The following is a 16314-nucleotide window of genomic DNA, read 5'->3' as shown; positions in this document are numbered from 1 at the left end:
TATATATTTTGGAGATTAATCCTTTGTCAGTTGATTCATTTGCAAATATTTTCTCCCATTCTGAGGGTTGTCTTTTTGTCTTGTTTATGGTTTCCTTTGCTGTGCAAAAGCTTTGTAGTTTCATTAGGTCCCACTTGTTTATTTTTGTTTTTATTTCCATTACTCTAGGAGGTGGATCAAAAAAGATCTTGCTGTGATTTATGTCAAAGAGTGTTCTTCCTATGTTTTCCTCTAAGAGTTTTATAGTGTCCAGTCTTATATTTAGGTCTCTAATCCATTTTGAGTTTATTTTTGTGTATGGTGTTAGGGAGTATTCTAATTTCATTCTTTTACATGTAGCTGTCCAGTTTTCCCAGCACCACTTATTGAAGAGACTGTCTTTTCTCCATTGTATATCTTTGCCTCCTTTGTCATAGATTAGTTGACCATAGGTGCGTGGGTTAATCTCTGGGCTTTCTATCTTGTTCCATTGATCTATGTTTCTGTTTTTGTGCCAGTACCATATTGTCTTGATTACTGTAGCTTTGTAGTATAGTCTGAAGTCAGGGAGTCTGATTCCTCCAGCTCCATTTTTTTCCCTCAAGACTGCTTTGGCTATTCGGGGTCTTTTGTGTCTCCATACAAATTTTAAGATGATTTGTTCTAGCTCCGTAAAAAATGCCATTGGTAATTTGATAGGGATTGCATTGAATCTGTAGATTGCTTTGGGTAGTATACTCATTTTCACAATGTTGATTCTTCCAATCCAAGAACATGGTATATCTCTCCATCTATTTGTATCATCTTTAATTTCTTTCATCAGTGTCTTATAGTTTTCTGCATACAGGTCTTTTGTCTCCCTAGGTAGGTTTATTCCTAGGTATTTTATTTTTTTTGTTGCAATGGTAAATGGGAGTGTTTCCATAATTTCTCTTTCAGATTTTTCATCATTAGTGTATAGGAATGCAAGAGATTTCTGTGCATTAATTTTGTAACCTGCAACTTTACCATATTCATTAATTAGCTCTAGCAGTTTTCTGGTGGCAGTTTTAGGATTCTCTATGTATAGTATCATGTCATCCGCAAACAGTGACAGTTTTACTTCTTCTTTTCCAATTTGTATTCCTTTTATTTCTTTTTCTTCTCTGATTGCCGTGGCTAGGACTTCCAGAACTATGTTGAATAATAGTGGTGAGAGTGGACATCCTTGTCTCGTTCCTGATCTTAGAGGAAATGCTTTCAGTTTTTCACCATTGAGAATGATGTTTGCTGTGGGTTTGTCATATATGGCCTTTATTATGTTGAGGTAGGTTCCCTCTATGCCCACTTTCTGGAGAGTTTTTATCAGAAATGGGTGTTGAATTTTGTCAAAAGCTTTTTCTGCATCTATTGAGATGATCATATGGTTTTTATTCTTCAATTTGTTAATATGGTGTATCACATTGATTGATTTGCGTATATTGAAGAATCCTTGCATCCCTGGGATAAATCCCACTTGATCGTGGTGTATGATCCTTTTAATGTGTTGTTGGATTCTGTTTGCTAGTATTTTGTTGAGGATTTTTGCATCTATATTCATCAGTGATATTGGTCTGTAATTTTCTTTTTTTGTAGTGTCTTTGTCTGGTTTTGGTATCAGGGTGATGGTGGCCTCATAGAATGAGTTTGGGAGTGTTCCTTCTTCTGCAATTTTTTGGAAGAGTTTGAGAAGGATGGGTGTTAGCTCTTCTCTAAATGTTTGATAGAATTCACCTGTGAAGCCATCTGGTCCTGGACTTTTGTTTGTTGGAAGATTTTTAATCACAGTTTCAATTTCATTACTTGTGATTGGTCTGTTGATATTTTCTGTTTCTTCCTTATTCAGTCTTGGAAGTTTATACCTTTCTAAGAATTTGTCCATTTCTTCCAGGTTGTCCATTTTATTGGCATAAAGTTGCTTGTAGTAGTCTCTTAGGATGTTTTGTATTTCTGCGGTGTCTGTTGTAACTTCTCCTTTTTCGTTTCTGATTTTATTGATTTGAGTCCTCTCCCTCTTTTTCTTGATGAGTCTGGCTAATGGCTTATCAATTTTGTTTATCTTCTCAAAGAACCAACTTTTAGTTTTATTGATCTTTGCTATTGTTTTCTTTGTTTCTATTTCATTTATTTCTGCTCTGATCTTTATGATTTCTTTCCTTCTGCTAACTTTGGGTTTTGTTTGTTCTTCTTTCTCTAGTTTCTTTAGGTGTAAGGTTAGATTGTTTACTTGAGATTTTTCTTGTTTCTTTAGGTAGGCTTGTATAGCTATAAACTTCCCTCTTAGAACCGCTTTTGCTGCATCCCATAGGTTTTGGGTCGTCGTGTTTTCATTGTCATTTGTCTCTAGGTATTTTTTTATTTCCTGTTTGATTTCTTCAGTGATCTCTTGGTTATTTAGTAACGTATTGTTTAGCCTCCATGTGTTTGTCTTTTTTACGTTTTTTTCCCTGTAATTCATTTCTAATCTCATAGCGTTGTGGTCAGAAAAGATGCTTGATATGATTTCAATTTTCTTAAATTTACTGAGGCTTGATTTGTGACCCAAGATGTGATCTATCCTGGAGAATGTTCCGTGCGCACTTGAGAAGAACGTGTAATCTGCCGTTTTTGGATGGAATGTCCTATATATATCAATTAAATCTGTCTGGTCTATTGTGTCATTTAAAGCTTGTGTTTCCTTATTTATTTTCATTTTGGATGATCTGTCCATTGGTGTAAGTGAGGTGTTAAAGTCCCCCACTATTATTGTGTTACTGTCGATTTCCTCTTTTATAGCTGTTAGCAGTTGCCTTATGTATTGAGGTGCTCCTATGTTGGGTGCATATATATTTATAATTGTTATATCTTCTTCTTGGATTGATCCCTGGATCATTATGTAGTGTCCTTCCTTGTCTCTTGTAACATTCTTTATTTTAAAGTCTATTTTATCTGATATGAGTATAGCTACTCCAGCTTTCTTTTGATTTCCATTTGCATGGAATATCTTTTTCCATCCCCTCACTTTCAGTCTGTATGTGTCCCTAGGTCTGAAGTGGGTCTCTTGTAGACAGCATATATATGGGTCTTGTTTTTGTATCCATTCAGCCAGTCTATGTCTTTTGGTTGGGGCATTTAATCCATTCACATTTAAGGTAATTATCGATATGTATGTTCCTATGACCATTTTCTTAATTGTTTTGGGTTTGTTTTTGTAGGTCCTTTTCTTCTCTTGTGTTTCCCACTTAGAGAAGTTCCTTTAGCATTTGTTGTAGAGCTGGTTTGGTGGTGCTGAATTCTCTTAGCTTTTGCTTGTCTGTAAAGCTTTTGATTTCTCCATCGAATCTGAATGAGATCCTTGCCGGGTAGAGTAATCTTGGTTGTAGGTTCTTCCCTTTCATCACTTTAAGTATATCATGCCACTCCCTTCTGGCTTGCAGAGTTTCTGCTGAGAAATCAGCTGTTAACCTTATGGGAGTTCCCTTGTATGTTATTTGTCGTTTTTCCCTTGCTGCTTTCAGTAATTTTTCTTTGTCTTTAATTTTTGCCACTTTGATTACTATGTGTCTCGGCGTGTTTCTCCTTGGGTTTATTCTCTATGGGACTCTCTGCGCTTCCTGGACTTGGGTGGCTATTTCCTTTCCCATGTTAGGGAAGTTTTCGACTATAATCTCTTCAAATATTTTCTCTGGTCCTTTCTCTCTCTCTTCTCCTTCTGGGACCCCTATAATGCGAATGTTGTTGCGTTTAATGTTGTCCCAGAGGTCTCTTAGGCTGTCTTCATTTCTTTTCATTCTTTTTTCTTTAGTCTGTTCTGCAGCAGTGAATTCCACCATTCTGTCTTCCAGGTCACTTATCCGTTCTTCTGCCTCAGTTATTCTGCTATTGATTCCTTCTAGTGTAGTTTTCATTTCAGTTATTGTATTGGTCATCTCTGTTTGTTTGTTCTTTAATTCTTCTAGGTCTTTGTTAATCATTTCTTGCATCTTCTCAATCTTTGCCTCCATTCTTATTCCGAGGTCCTGGATCATCTTCACTATCATTATTCTGAATTCTTTTTCTGGAAGGTTGCCTATCTCCACTTCATTTAGTTGTTTTTCTGGGGTTTTTTCTTGTTCCTTCATCTGGTACATAGCCCTCTGCCTTTTCATCTTCTCTGTCTTTCTGTAACTGTGGTTTTTGGACCACAGGCTGCAGGATTGTAGAGTTGGACTTTCTGGATTCAAATCTTAACCCCGCCATTTATTAACCATGTGACCTTGGGAAGTTACTTATCTTATCCATACTTCCATTTCTTTATCCATATACATGGGATAATAACAATATACCTAAGTCATTGGGTGATGATTATGAGGTTTAAATGAGTTCATATATGTAAAGTACCTGAAAAATACCTGGCACATAGTAAGTGCTTGTAAGTATTACTAATATTTGTTAAGAGGAAACTGAGTATCATAAAGGTGTAATTACTTTCAAAGATTATATTAAAGTAGCTGAGTTTAAACTAGGATCCGGATCTTTGACTCCTACTATTGTAGTTGATGCTTGGCAAAGTGTTTTCAGGCAGTTTGGTATATCCAGTCCTCATTATGGCCCTATAAGGTCTACAGGTCAAGTGAAAGAAACCCTTTGATCTCCCAGAGTTGGTTTCTAGAATAGAGATTTCCAGTGCTGTGTACGTGGATGCCATTTATACAGTGGGTTGTATTTCAGGTTCATAAAGTAAAGCAGGCTTCTCATTTAGCAAGGTAGAGCTCCTCCTTTCTCCAGCCTAACCTTTAACTAATCCAACTCCTGGATCCATGCTCATTTAGTCCAGAGACCTTTTTGAGGTCAATTAATGTCAGAGGGAAAAATTGGACCTCAGTCATAGCTCTGACAGCCACTTAATCTCTCTTTGTCTTGGAAATCAAGTTGCCCAAGTGTGTTTTCCCACCCTAAAAATTTCAGCCCTAGTTTCTTCATCCTTTTGGGGATTATGGTAATCCTGGCACTGTTTACTGTAAAGGGATTTTTATGAAGAGCTTATAAATCAGTGTTTATGAAAAGGAATTGCAAACTCTGATTTAAATGATAAGCTAACTGTAAAATGCCTAAAGTAGGTTTATTTTGTTACTTTCCTGAGAGGGAGCTCATGTCCTCCAGTTTGGGTCAGCTATTACCAGAATTCATCTAGTCCATGGTAGGCAGTGGTACCTTTTATCCTTGGAGAGATGAGCATGGGGAGGCTTGGTCCTAGTCCTGTTTTGGAAATTCTCCTTTCATGTGCCCTGTTCTGGCAGGATTTCTAGACTTAGGTACACTCTTTGCCTTCTACACATGGAGTCTGATAGAGATTCCTGACAGACTATTTTTTTTCTTTCTCTAGAGGAACCGGATTAGCATCTCCCAGTGGGTTCCAGTATGCAGCCGATTGCTACTTGTGTCTCATACACAGGGACAGTGGGGCAGGGCTCTGTCTGGTACTTCCCAGGTAAGATTTGTTATTCCTTTGCTTGGTATGAAAAAACCTTAGTGTTTATGTGCAAATGTCATGTATTTATAGATTAGCCAACCAAATTGTGTGATGGAAAAACCTCATGAGACCACTTCTGGGTCTCTGTGGTGCCAGCTCAGGACTAATTCCTACTGTATGGTGTCTAGGGCGTTGCTTCTAAATACCCCAGCAGTGGAACTTAGCCTAGGATACCATGCTACAGTCTGATGACTTTTACTGTTGGGAGTGTTTCCAGATATTCATCTCAGAGTTAACTTTTCTTCAGTTTTCTTTTTGTAGCCACTTTGTACCGCTTTTATTTGGGGTAAGAAATGTTTCTTTATTTTTTTCCTTTTTATGAACATAAAAATCCAAGGAACAATTATTTCAGGCCTTAGTTTACCACTGATCACCTGATTCTTTATAATGTAGTTTACTTTGGACCCTCCTTGAGAGTTTTTTCTCCTGATTTTTGTTAATTGTACAAATAATTTAGTAATAAAGGAAATAAAAATCACCCATGACTTCAAACCTGAAAACATCTGCTGGTTCTTTTCCAGTCCTTAAGTATGTATGTGTGTACTAATTTTTTCCCTAGGTACCTTAACAAATATCCACAGAATTTTATGTTCTGGTGCTTTTTCACTTATTAGAGCAGACATTATTCACATTGTTAGATAGATTTCATAATTAATTTTTTAAATGGCTACATGTTATTTATTTAGCCTTTGTTTATATTAAAATTATTTACAGATTTTTTGTAGACTTTAATGTGGTTACCATTTTATTGTTATATAGTATTTCTTATTTTTAATTATTTATTAAAGGTAAACTTCTAGGAGGGTGTACCCTAGGTCAAAGGGTATAAGCAGTTTCCTCTCCAAAAAGTTGTTTTAATTTATACTGCCACCAGCAAGTTTATATAACTAGTTTTTCATCATTACCTCCCCTAAATTGTGTGTTTTTAAAAAATTTAAACTAATTGGGTAGAAAACTGTTACCTTATTTTGCTTTGCATTTCTTTATCAGGGTTAAGCATTTTTCTGTTTATCAGTTATATTCTGGTTTGTAAAAATTACATACTTACATCATTTCTCTGTTTATCTACTGGGAATTTATTTTCATTACCAATTTATATAAATTCCTTTTGTAGCCATTCACTTTCTTTTTCATATTTAATGCAATGAAAAATTATTTTTGATGTATATAATTATATATTACATAATTTAAATAAATAAATATATTAAAATACTTAAAATATAGAGTAATTCCCTCCAGCTAGTGTGTAAGCCTTGCCCTTCTGAGGACATGTCTTATTTTTACCTGTATTTCCTGGGCTTCTCACTAAGTCTGGCACAGAGAAGGCACTAAATGTATGTTGAATGAATGAAGAATATACTTGTGCAGAAGAGGCATCTACTTTGGGTAGTTATGTAGCTATTTCTTTTCAGAGTTGGGCTAGGTTCTATTTTTATTTTTATTTTTGTGCACTGGAAAATTTTAGTAGAATTTATCCTATAGTTCTAAATCATTTGTAAATAATGTGTGCAGACATGGTGGAAGGAGGAACTCATTATATCAATCTCTGACTTGTGCCGTATTCTTTGAATCAATAAACGTTTCTTGGGTACCTAATATATACCAGGTACTATATTAGGCTCTGGGACGGCATTATAGCAAAGCATCCATGTAAATAACTTAAAATTGTTTATCTCATGCTGATAAGATGTAATTTTAGCCATTGTAAGTAAACTGGATATTTTGTCATACTGACGTTACCTCACTGGTACATCTTCCCATCTTTGAGTTCTCCTGATTGGAAAACTCTGCCTCAGAATGACATCCTTAGGTACATATCTGACAGGGAGGCAGATTTGGCTTAGAATGAGGAAGAACTTTGTATTAACTAGGATTGTGGTGTAATGGGATGTGTTGGCTGTATTTTGACAAAGTAAATTTACTTTTACTGGAAGTATTCAAGCAATGATTGGAAGGCTATGTTAGAGGCTTGACATAAAAGTATCCGCCATTGGATGAGTGGTAGTATCAGATGATCTCTAAGGTAATGTCCAATGCTATAATCCTATTATCATTTTCAAAAGGCTAGGGACATTGGATTCTAATCTGTCTTTTCTAGATAACCTCTTGAAGTTCTGTCATACTTTGATGAGTCTACTTAAAAAGTTTTTTTTAACTTTTGAAATAATTTAAACTTACAGAAAAGTTATAAAAATGGTAGTGTTCCCTTATACCCTTCATCTAGCTTCCTCTAATGTTAGCATCTTATATGACCATAGTGCAATTATTGAAACCAGGAAGTGAACATTGATGTGATACTATTAACTAATCTATACACCTTATTCCAATTTTACTTTTTTTCCCCATTAATGTCCTTTTTTTGGTCTCTCAATTGGGGTTCGTCTAATATTTTGTTAAAAATAGATTGAGGCTATGCATTTTTGGCAAAAGTGATATTGTTTCCTTCTCAGTGGGTCATATCAGGGGATACATGATGCCAGTTATTACTGGTGATGTTAACTTTGATGACTTGGTTATTAGATTGGTGTCTGTCAGCTTCCTCTACTATAAAGTACTATTTTCCCCTTTGTAATTAGTAGGTGTCTTGTGAGAAGATACTTTGAGATTATGCAAATATCCTGTTTCTCATCATACTTCTTTTTTTGAAGTTTTAAAAATAATTTTTATTGAAATATAGTTGATTTACAATGTTGTGGGGTTTTTTTTTGTTTTTTTGGCTGCATTGGGTCTTTGTGGTGCACGGGCTTCTCATTGTGGTGGCTTCTCTTGTGGAGCACGGGATCTAGGCATGGGCTTCAGTAGTTGTGGCATGTGGGCTCAGTAGTTGTGGCTCTCAGGCTCTAGAGCCCAGGCTCAGTAGTTGTGGCTCACAGGTTTAGTTGCTCCGCAGCATGTGGGATCTTTCTGGACCAGGGATCGAACCCGTGTCCCCTGCATTGGCAGGCGGATTCTTAACCACTGTGCCACTAGGGAAGCCCCAGGAGGTGGAGTTTTGATAAAAACTTTTATTTCAACTATTTCGTTCCTTTTTTTGCATAAATATAAAAATGTTCCAAAACTTCCAAGATCTTAGAAGATGGTGACTGAAAGGATCAATCAATGATGTTCATTTTAATGGATTAAGAAAAAGTCCAAGAACTACAAAAGATGAAGCAGCCTAAGCTGAATAATTTATTACAACAACTTGTAAATGTTTGTGTAAAATGTCTTATAAGGGTTTATTGTTGGGTCCGTGGGCACCCAGGGGTGAGGGGTGGGAGCAGGATTTCTTTCTTTTTTAAGGCTGTATAATATTCCATTTTTCTATCTGTCTATCTATATCTATATCTGTATATCTATATCTATATATATGCCACAGTTTCTTTATCCATTCTTCTGTCAGTGGGCATTTGGGTTACTGCCATATCTTGGCTATTGTGAATAATGCTGCAATGAACATAAGTGTGCAAGCATCTCTCCAAGATCCTGCTTTGAATTTTTTTGGACATATACGCAGAAGTGGGATTGTGGTATCACGTGGTAATTCTATTTATGGTTCTTGACTGCAACAGTCATTACTATGGTGTTTGCTTGATGGTCATTTTCTAATTCCATCATTGCGTACTACATTTCTTGATTGGAATTCTACTGTAAGGAAGACCTGTCACTTCCTCTCCATTTGTTTATTTATTCAATTATTTTGTTTGTATCAGTATGAGCTAATGGATATTTATTCTGTGAGTTATAATGCATTATTCTCATTATTTTGTTGATCAAATTGTTCCATGTTTGGCTGTTGAGAACTCCTTCAAGTTCCTTTCCACGTGCCTTCATTTTTTGAACACTTCCTTGTTTCTTGGCACCACAAGATGTTTCAGGTTCATGTTGTATTTTCTTTGCTCTAGCCCTAGAGTTAACAGTTCCCCCCCGGGAGCCCTGGTTCCTTTTATTGGAGAATGATATTTGGAATATTTAGAAATTAAGATCTGGGTGCTAAGTGTACATGAGCCAGTGTTGTTGAAAACTCTACACAGGTTTTTGAAATCAGTTAGATATAGGGGAAAGAAGATAGCTCTGAATATATGTTTGACCCCTTAATGAACTTTACTTCTTTGAGCCTTAGTGTTCTTATTTCTAAAATGGGAAAAAATAGTATCAACTTTTCAAGGTTGTTGTGAGATAACATAAGTAAAACAGCAAGCGTACAGGTGCTGGGCATATGGGAGATCTTCAGTAACTTGTAACTGCTATTTTTGTTGCTATTTGTGTTCATGCTACTTGGGTAAATTTTCTCCTCACCTTGTAAATTGAAACTTTAAAAAAAAATTTTTTTTTTAATCCTAAAACTACCTTAAGCAAGTTGCAACCTCTCCCTGTGTCTTAGTTTCCTCATCTGTGAAAGGAAAAGGTTGGACTTAGAAGATCTCTGAGATTCCTTCCAGCTCAAGTGTTGTTATTCTAAGTTACTCCTTAGTTCTTCAGTTGCTTTTTCTCCAAGCTAAACAGCTTCAATTTATTTTAACCTTTCCACTAGGACCTTTTATTCATCTCTTTGATCATTCCTGTGGTTCTTTACTGGACCTTCACCAGATTGTCCTTCTATTTGGAAAAAAAAAAAAAACCCCACCTAGTTTTTATTGAGTGCCTACTCCATGCCCAGAATGGTGTTGAGCAATGGGACAGAAAATAAAAGAAGTATAAGATAGACTGTCTCCTGGTGGAGCTTATAGCTTTGCTAAAAGGACCAGATACATATAGTGTTCAAGAATTGCTTGAGTCCTGCCCTCCTTTTTCCTTTCCTTTCCTTTCTCTTTCTCTTTTCCTTTCCCTTTCTTTCTTTCTTTCTTTCTCTCTCTCTTTCTTTCTCTCTCTCTGTCTCCCTCTCTCTATCAGGGAGATCTTTTCATTTTTAGAACCTTTTAGGAAGCAAAAAATAGAAGCAAAATCTTAATATGTCTTTTTTAAAAATATATATATTTATTTATTTTTGTCTGTGTTGGGTCCTCGTTGCTGCGCACGGGCTTTTCGCTAGTTGTGGCGAGCGGGGGCTACTCTTCGTTGCGGCACGCGGGCTTCTCATTGCAGTGGCTTCTCTTGTTGCGGAGCATGGGCTCTAGGAGCACAGACTTCAGTAGTTGTGGCATGTGGGCTCAGTGGTTGTGGCTTGTGGACTCTAGAGTGCAGGCTCACTAGTTGTGGCACACGGGCTTAGTTGTTCCGTGGCATTCGGGATCTTCCCGGACCAGGGCTCGAACCCGTGTCACCTGCATTGGCAGGTGGATTCTTAACCACTGCGCCACCAGGGAAGCCCAGGGGACCCTTCTTGTACTGTTGGTGGGAATGTAAATTGATACAGCCACTATGGAGAACAGTATGGAGGTTCCTTAAAAAACTAAAAAATAGAACTACTGTATGACCCAGCAATCCCATTACTGGGCATATACCCAGAGAAAACCATAATTCAAAAAGACACATGTACCCCAATGTTCATTGCAGCACTATTACAATAGCCAGGACATGGAAGCAACCTAAATGTCCATCAACAGAGGAATGGATAAAGAAGATGTGGTATATATATGCAATGGCATATTAGCCATAAAAAGGAACGAATTTGGGTCTTTTGTAGAGACGTGGATGAACCTAGAGACTGTCATACAGAGTGAAGTAAGAAAGAGAAAAGCAAATATCATATATTAATGCATGTATGTGGAATCTAGAAAAATGGTGTAGATGATCTTATTTGCAAAACAAATAGAGACACAGACGTAGAGAACAAACGTATGGACACCATGTGGGAAGGGGGGTGGGGTGAATTGGGAGATTGGGACTGACATATATACACTATTGATACTATGTATAAAATAGATAACTAATGAGAACCTACTGTATAGCTCAGGGAACTCTACTCAGTGAGTGCTCTGTGGTGACCTAAATGGGAAGGAGATCCCAAAATGAGGGGATATATGTATATGTATAGCTGATTCACTTTGCCATACAGCAGAAACTAACACGACATTGTAAAGCAACTATATACCAATAAAAATTAATTTAAAAAAAAAGAAAGAAGTACACAGTATTTAAATGGTCAGTACTCATCTTCATTATCATCATTATATAGTATTTATGAAACTATACAAGTTGAAAGACAACTTTCTAAAAGACTTTCTGTAAGACATTCACTCTAGTGTTCCAAGCTGTTAGAACAGGGCTTTGACATACAGTAGGCATTTAATAAATATCTGTGGCTTGATAGAATGAATAAACCAGTCAGTCAACTATGTGCAATTTTATAGTGCTATGTATTAGTTAGAACATAATTAAATAAATTTTGCTTTTATTTTCGATTTTTTATTGTTTTTTGTTTTTGTTTGTTTCTTTTTTTTTTTTAATTTATTTATTTTTGGCTGTGTTGGGTCTTCGTTTCTGTGCGAGGGCTTTCTCTAGTTGTGGCAAGCGGGGGCCACTCTTCATCGCGGTGCGCAGGCCTCTCACTGTCGCGGCCTCTCCCGTTGCGGAGCACAGGCTCCAGACGCACAGGCTCAGTAGGTGTGGCTCACGGGCCCAGTTGCTCCGCGGCATGTGGGATCTTCCCGGTCCAGGGCTCGAACCCGTGTCCCCTGCATTGGCAGGCAGACTCTCAACCACTGCGCCACCAGGGAAGCCCTTTGTTTGTTTCCATTCTTTTTTTTTTAAACAACAAAGATAAATTTATAATTTCATACATAAATGCAGATTACATACTATACATCATTTATTCACTTAACAAATGTAACTTGAGGTAGTTTCATATCTGTACATCTAAAACTCATTTAAGAAATGCTACATCATATTCCATTGCATGGACACATCATACATATTGAAACAGTTCTCAATAAATGAACATTTAAGTGGTTTCTAATAATTTGCTGTTGTAAACAATGCACTTTTCACATATGTATGATTATACATGTAAGACTGAGTATCTAGGAGTGAGTACGGTTGCTGGGTTAATGGACATATGAATTTAAAATTAAAAAAAAATTTTATTGGAGTATAGTTGGTTAACAATGTTATGTTAGTTTCAGGTATGTAGCAAAGTGATTCAGTTATACATATACATGTATCTGTTCTTTTTCAAGTTCTTTTCCCATTCAGGTTATTACAAAATATTAAGCAGAGTACCCCTGTGCTATATAGTAGGTCCTTGTTGGTTATCTGTTTTAAATACAGCAGTGTGTATATGTCAATCCCAACCTCTCAATCTATTCCTCCCCCCTCCCGCCCACTTCTTAAGACTTATCCGTGATCTTTTTTCTGATGACTCCAGATCTTTTCTCACTAAATTTCTGTTGTTTATTGAAGTATAATAAAAATATAAAAAAGATATGTCGTTAAGTGTACAGCTCAATGAATTATCCCAAAGTGAACATAACCAGCACCCAGAACAAGAAATAGAACCCCAGAAGCTCCTTGATCCCCTTTTAGTCACTATCCCTAACCAAGGTTAAAACCACAGTCTTCACTTCGAACATCAAAGAGTAGTTTTGCCTTTTAAACATACAGCATGTATTCTCTTGTGTTTGTCTGCTTTCATTCAATTTTGTTTTAGAAATTCACCTGTTACTCTTTGTAGTAATAGTTTATTCATTCTCATTGTTGTATAGTATTTTATTATATGACTATACCCCAATTCATTCATCCATTTATTTATTTAAATTTATTTTAATAAAAGTTATTTATTTAACTTTTATTGGAGTATAGTTGCTTTACAATGTTGTGTTAGTTTCTACTGTATGGCAAAGTGAATCAGCTATACATATACATATATCCCCTCTTTTTTGGACTTCCTTCCTATTTAGGTCACCACAGAGCACTGAGTAGAGTTCCCTGGCTATACAGTAGGTTCTCATTAGTTATCTATTTTATACATCGTATCAGTAGTGTATATATATCAATCTCAATCTCCCAATTCATCCCCCACCCCTTGGTGTCCATACTTTTGTTCTCTATGTCTGTCTCTATTTCTGTTTTGCAAATAAGATCATCTATACCATTTTTCTAGATTCCACATATATGTGTTAATATATGATATTTGTTTTTCTCTTTATGACCTACTTCACTCTATATGACATATATTTATTGATGGATATTTAGATTGCTTCCAGTTGGGCTTTTATTGATAGTGCTTTTATGAACATTCTTGTACATGTTTTTTGTGAACATATGTACACATTTCTGTTGGGATATATATTTAGGAATGAAATGGTTGAATCTTACAGAATGTGTATACATTCAGCTTCATAGATACAGCCAAATAATTTTCCAAAGTGATTGTACCATTTTACACTCCCATCAGCAGAGTATGAGAGTTCTAGTTGCTCTGTATCCTTTCTAGCGCTGTGTGTGTGTGTGTGTGTGTGTGTGTGTGTGTGTGTGTGTGTGTGTGTGTTTGGTGGGTGGTCTTTAAACATTTTAAAATATTCGGTTCTCTTTCTTGTGTAGTGAGTTTTCTTTCTCTTCTCCACAACATTATGAGCTCCATAGGATAGTAAAAACTGGCACAAGGGCTGGCATATTGTGGGTATTTAATAAAGGTTCGATAAATGAAACATGTATGCGTGGCATGTGTGTGGATAAGAACAAGAAGGATATAATAAGAAATAACCATACAGGTGTTTGGGTTTGTTCATTCAACAAATGTTTGAGGGTTTCCTGTGTATAATACACTGTACTTGATTCTGGTACTACACCTAGTTCCTACCCTCATGGATATTTTTGGTGGTGGTGATAGAAAATAAGTGTGTGTAATAAATATATAATTGTACATTGTAATGAGTACTATGAGTAAAGTGAACAGGGTACTGCTATGATAGAGAATAATGGGATGATAAGAAACTATTTTAGATAAAGTGGTCAGAAAAGGCCTCTTTGAAAAAGTGACATTTGAGTATTTTGGGGTATTTTTTCTCTTTTACAGAAAGTTACTTGATATCTTTTTGGTTTAAACAGAGGAAAAATTCATGTTTTTAAAGGTCAAGGGAATCTTTTGGGGGGGCAAGGGCAAGAATGGGTAATACAAAAAAGTAAATGTGTGTATTTATAGATATGTTTAGGTATGGGGAAACTAGATGTTGTCCTTGGTGCTAGATACCTAGGTACTTTGGTAGTTCACTATTGTGTTCAATGTTACCCATAAATAATGATAGGACAGCAGTTGGTGAGACAGTCACAGAAGGAATCCATTGGTTACTCCTGGAGCTATAGGGGAAGAAAAAGATCATGACATACACCTCGCCCCAAAGCACAGCTTGTTGAAACTGCTGTTAGTTGTGTTCTTTCAGCCTGTTTAAGTGCTTCATGTTCTAGTGGACCATTACACTGATATATGTGATGTAATGGGAGGTGTTCTGTGTTTAGTCTCTGTGTTACAAAGCCTGCTTGATACCTGTGAATTAAAGCATAAGTGTTCTTGGGACTGACCAGAAGAATCCTGACTAATCTTTTAATATCCTTGTTTGGAAAGAAAAGTAAATAGTAACTCTCCACATTTAGAAATTCTATTTTTTTCCTTCATTAGGATTAAAGAAAAAATCATTTTCATTTCATGTGTCCCATCTCTTGGAATAAGCCAGAATTGAACCCTCCTGCTGCTCCTTCCCCACCCCTTTATATTGTAAAGGAAATATAACATTACTGAGAGTTTGGAAACTAGATTCTTAAACTCTTCCATAATTCTACCAGCATAGCAAAATAACTCTTTCATTTCTGTGTGTTCCTTTTTAGACTTGCCCTTATGCATTCATGTGTTTACCTGTAATTTTGTACATATTATAAGTGTGTTTTCATGTTGCTAAAAATAATAATCTCTGATGTAAACTGTGGACTTTAGGTGATAATGTGTCAGTGTAGGTTCATCCATTGTAACAAATGTACCACTCTGTTGGGGGATGTTGATAGTGGAGGATGTTGTGGATGTGTGGGAGAGGGTATATGGGAGCAGTCTGTACTTTCTGCTCAATTTTGGTGTGAACCTAAAACTGCTTTTAAAAATAAAGCCTATTAAAAATCTGATTATCTGATTTCCCATTGAGTGACTGTACCTTAATTTAATTAACCACCTCCTTTCTTATTGGGCTTATTCCCCAGTTTTCACTCTTGTGAACAATGCTACAATGAGGATCTCTTGCATATTGTTTTTTTCCTTAGGAATTTACTTTCAAAACTATGTTTACTCGTCTTGATTATAATAATACCAACCTGGTAGGATTGTGGTGAGGATTACAGAAGGTAATATATGTAAGGCAAATACATAGTGCCTGGCATGTAATTTTAACTAATGGCTATTATATTGCCAAAGTGCTTTCAAATGCAGTGTGAGCATTGGAGGAAGACAGTTCTGATCTGAACAACAATGATGTTGATAACGATGGTGATGATGAAAGCTTCTACTGTTTATTGAGTACCTATTTTGTGAAAGGTACTTTACGTTCTTTTACTTATTCAGATATTTAACAGATGTTTATTGAGCATGTAGTAGACAACATTAGGAATTGAGTTAAGCAAGGCTAGAAAGATTCTGTATTTTTTACTTTGAAGCAACTCTGATCACATTAACTCTCTAAGTGAATGCTCAGTGTTGCTTACCTCTGTTTTTTTTTTTTTAAATCCCCCAGTGGCCCCAGATGAGCCAGGCCCTAGCATGTGGTGGATCAATAGTAGACATTCAGCTAAGTAGGAAGTATCATACCACAAATAAGGTGAGACTTACAAGTTCTTTCTATGTCTATAGCGTGCTTTCACACAAGTGTTCTTACTTGAAATTCAGCAAAATTGTTAGCTGGATGAGGCAAGAAATTTTATCAAATGCA

The 16314-nt window shown here is 36.2% G+C and overlaps 1 protein-coding gene across 2 annotated transcripts in view; it reads left to right on the top strand.

The window, feature by feature from the left end:
• The window catches only part of LOC103020194 (ubiquinol-cytochrome-c reductase complex assembly factor 1), a 96916-nt gene that overhangs the window by 10914 nt on the left and 69688 nt on the right, over window positions 1-16314 (top strand). Inside the window, exons 2-3 of one of the 2 annotated variants that reach the window (XM_007193227.3) lie at window positions 5342-5446; window positions 16120-16203. In XM_007193227.3, coding sequence (XP_007193289.1) covers window positions 5342-5446; window positions 16120-16203 — 189 coding nt within the window. The remainder of the gene's footprint in view (window positions 1-5341; window positions 5447-16119; window positions 16204-16314) is intronic. The other variant, XM_007193228.2, reaches the window with a different exon arrangement.

Source organism: Balaenoptera acutorostrata, chromosome 15, assembly GCF_949987535.1.
Source record: "Balaenoptera acutorostrata chromosome 15, mBalAcu1.1, whole genome shotgun sequence".
NCBI classification, from domain to species: Eukaryota; Metazoa; Chordata; class Mammalia; order Artiodactyla; family Balaenopteridae; genus Balaenoptera; species Balaenoptera acutorostrata.
Note: the sequence above shows the minus strand (reverse complement) of the source record. Positions and strands in the feature narration are given on the sequence as shown.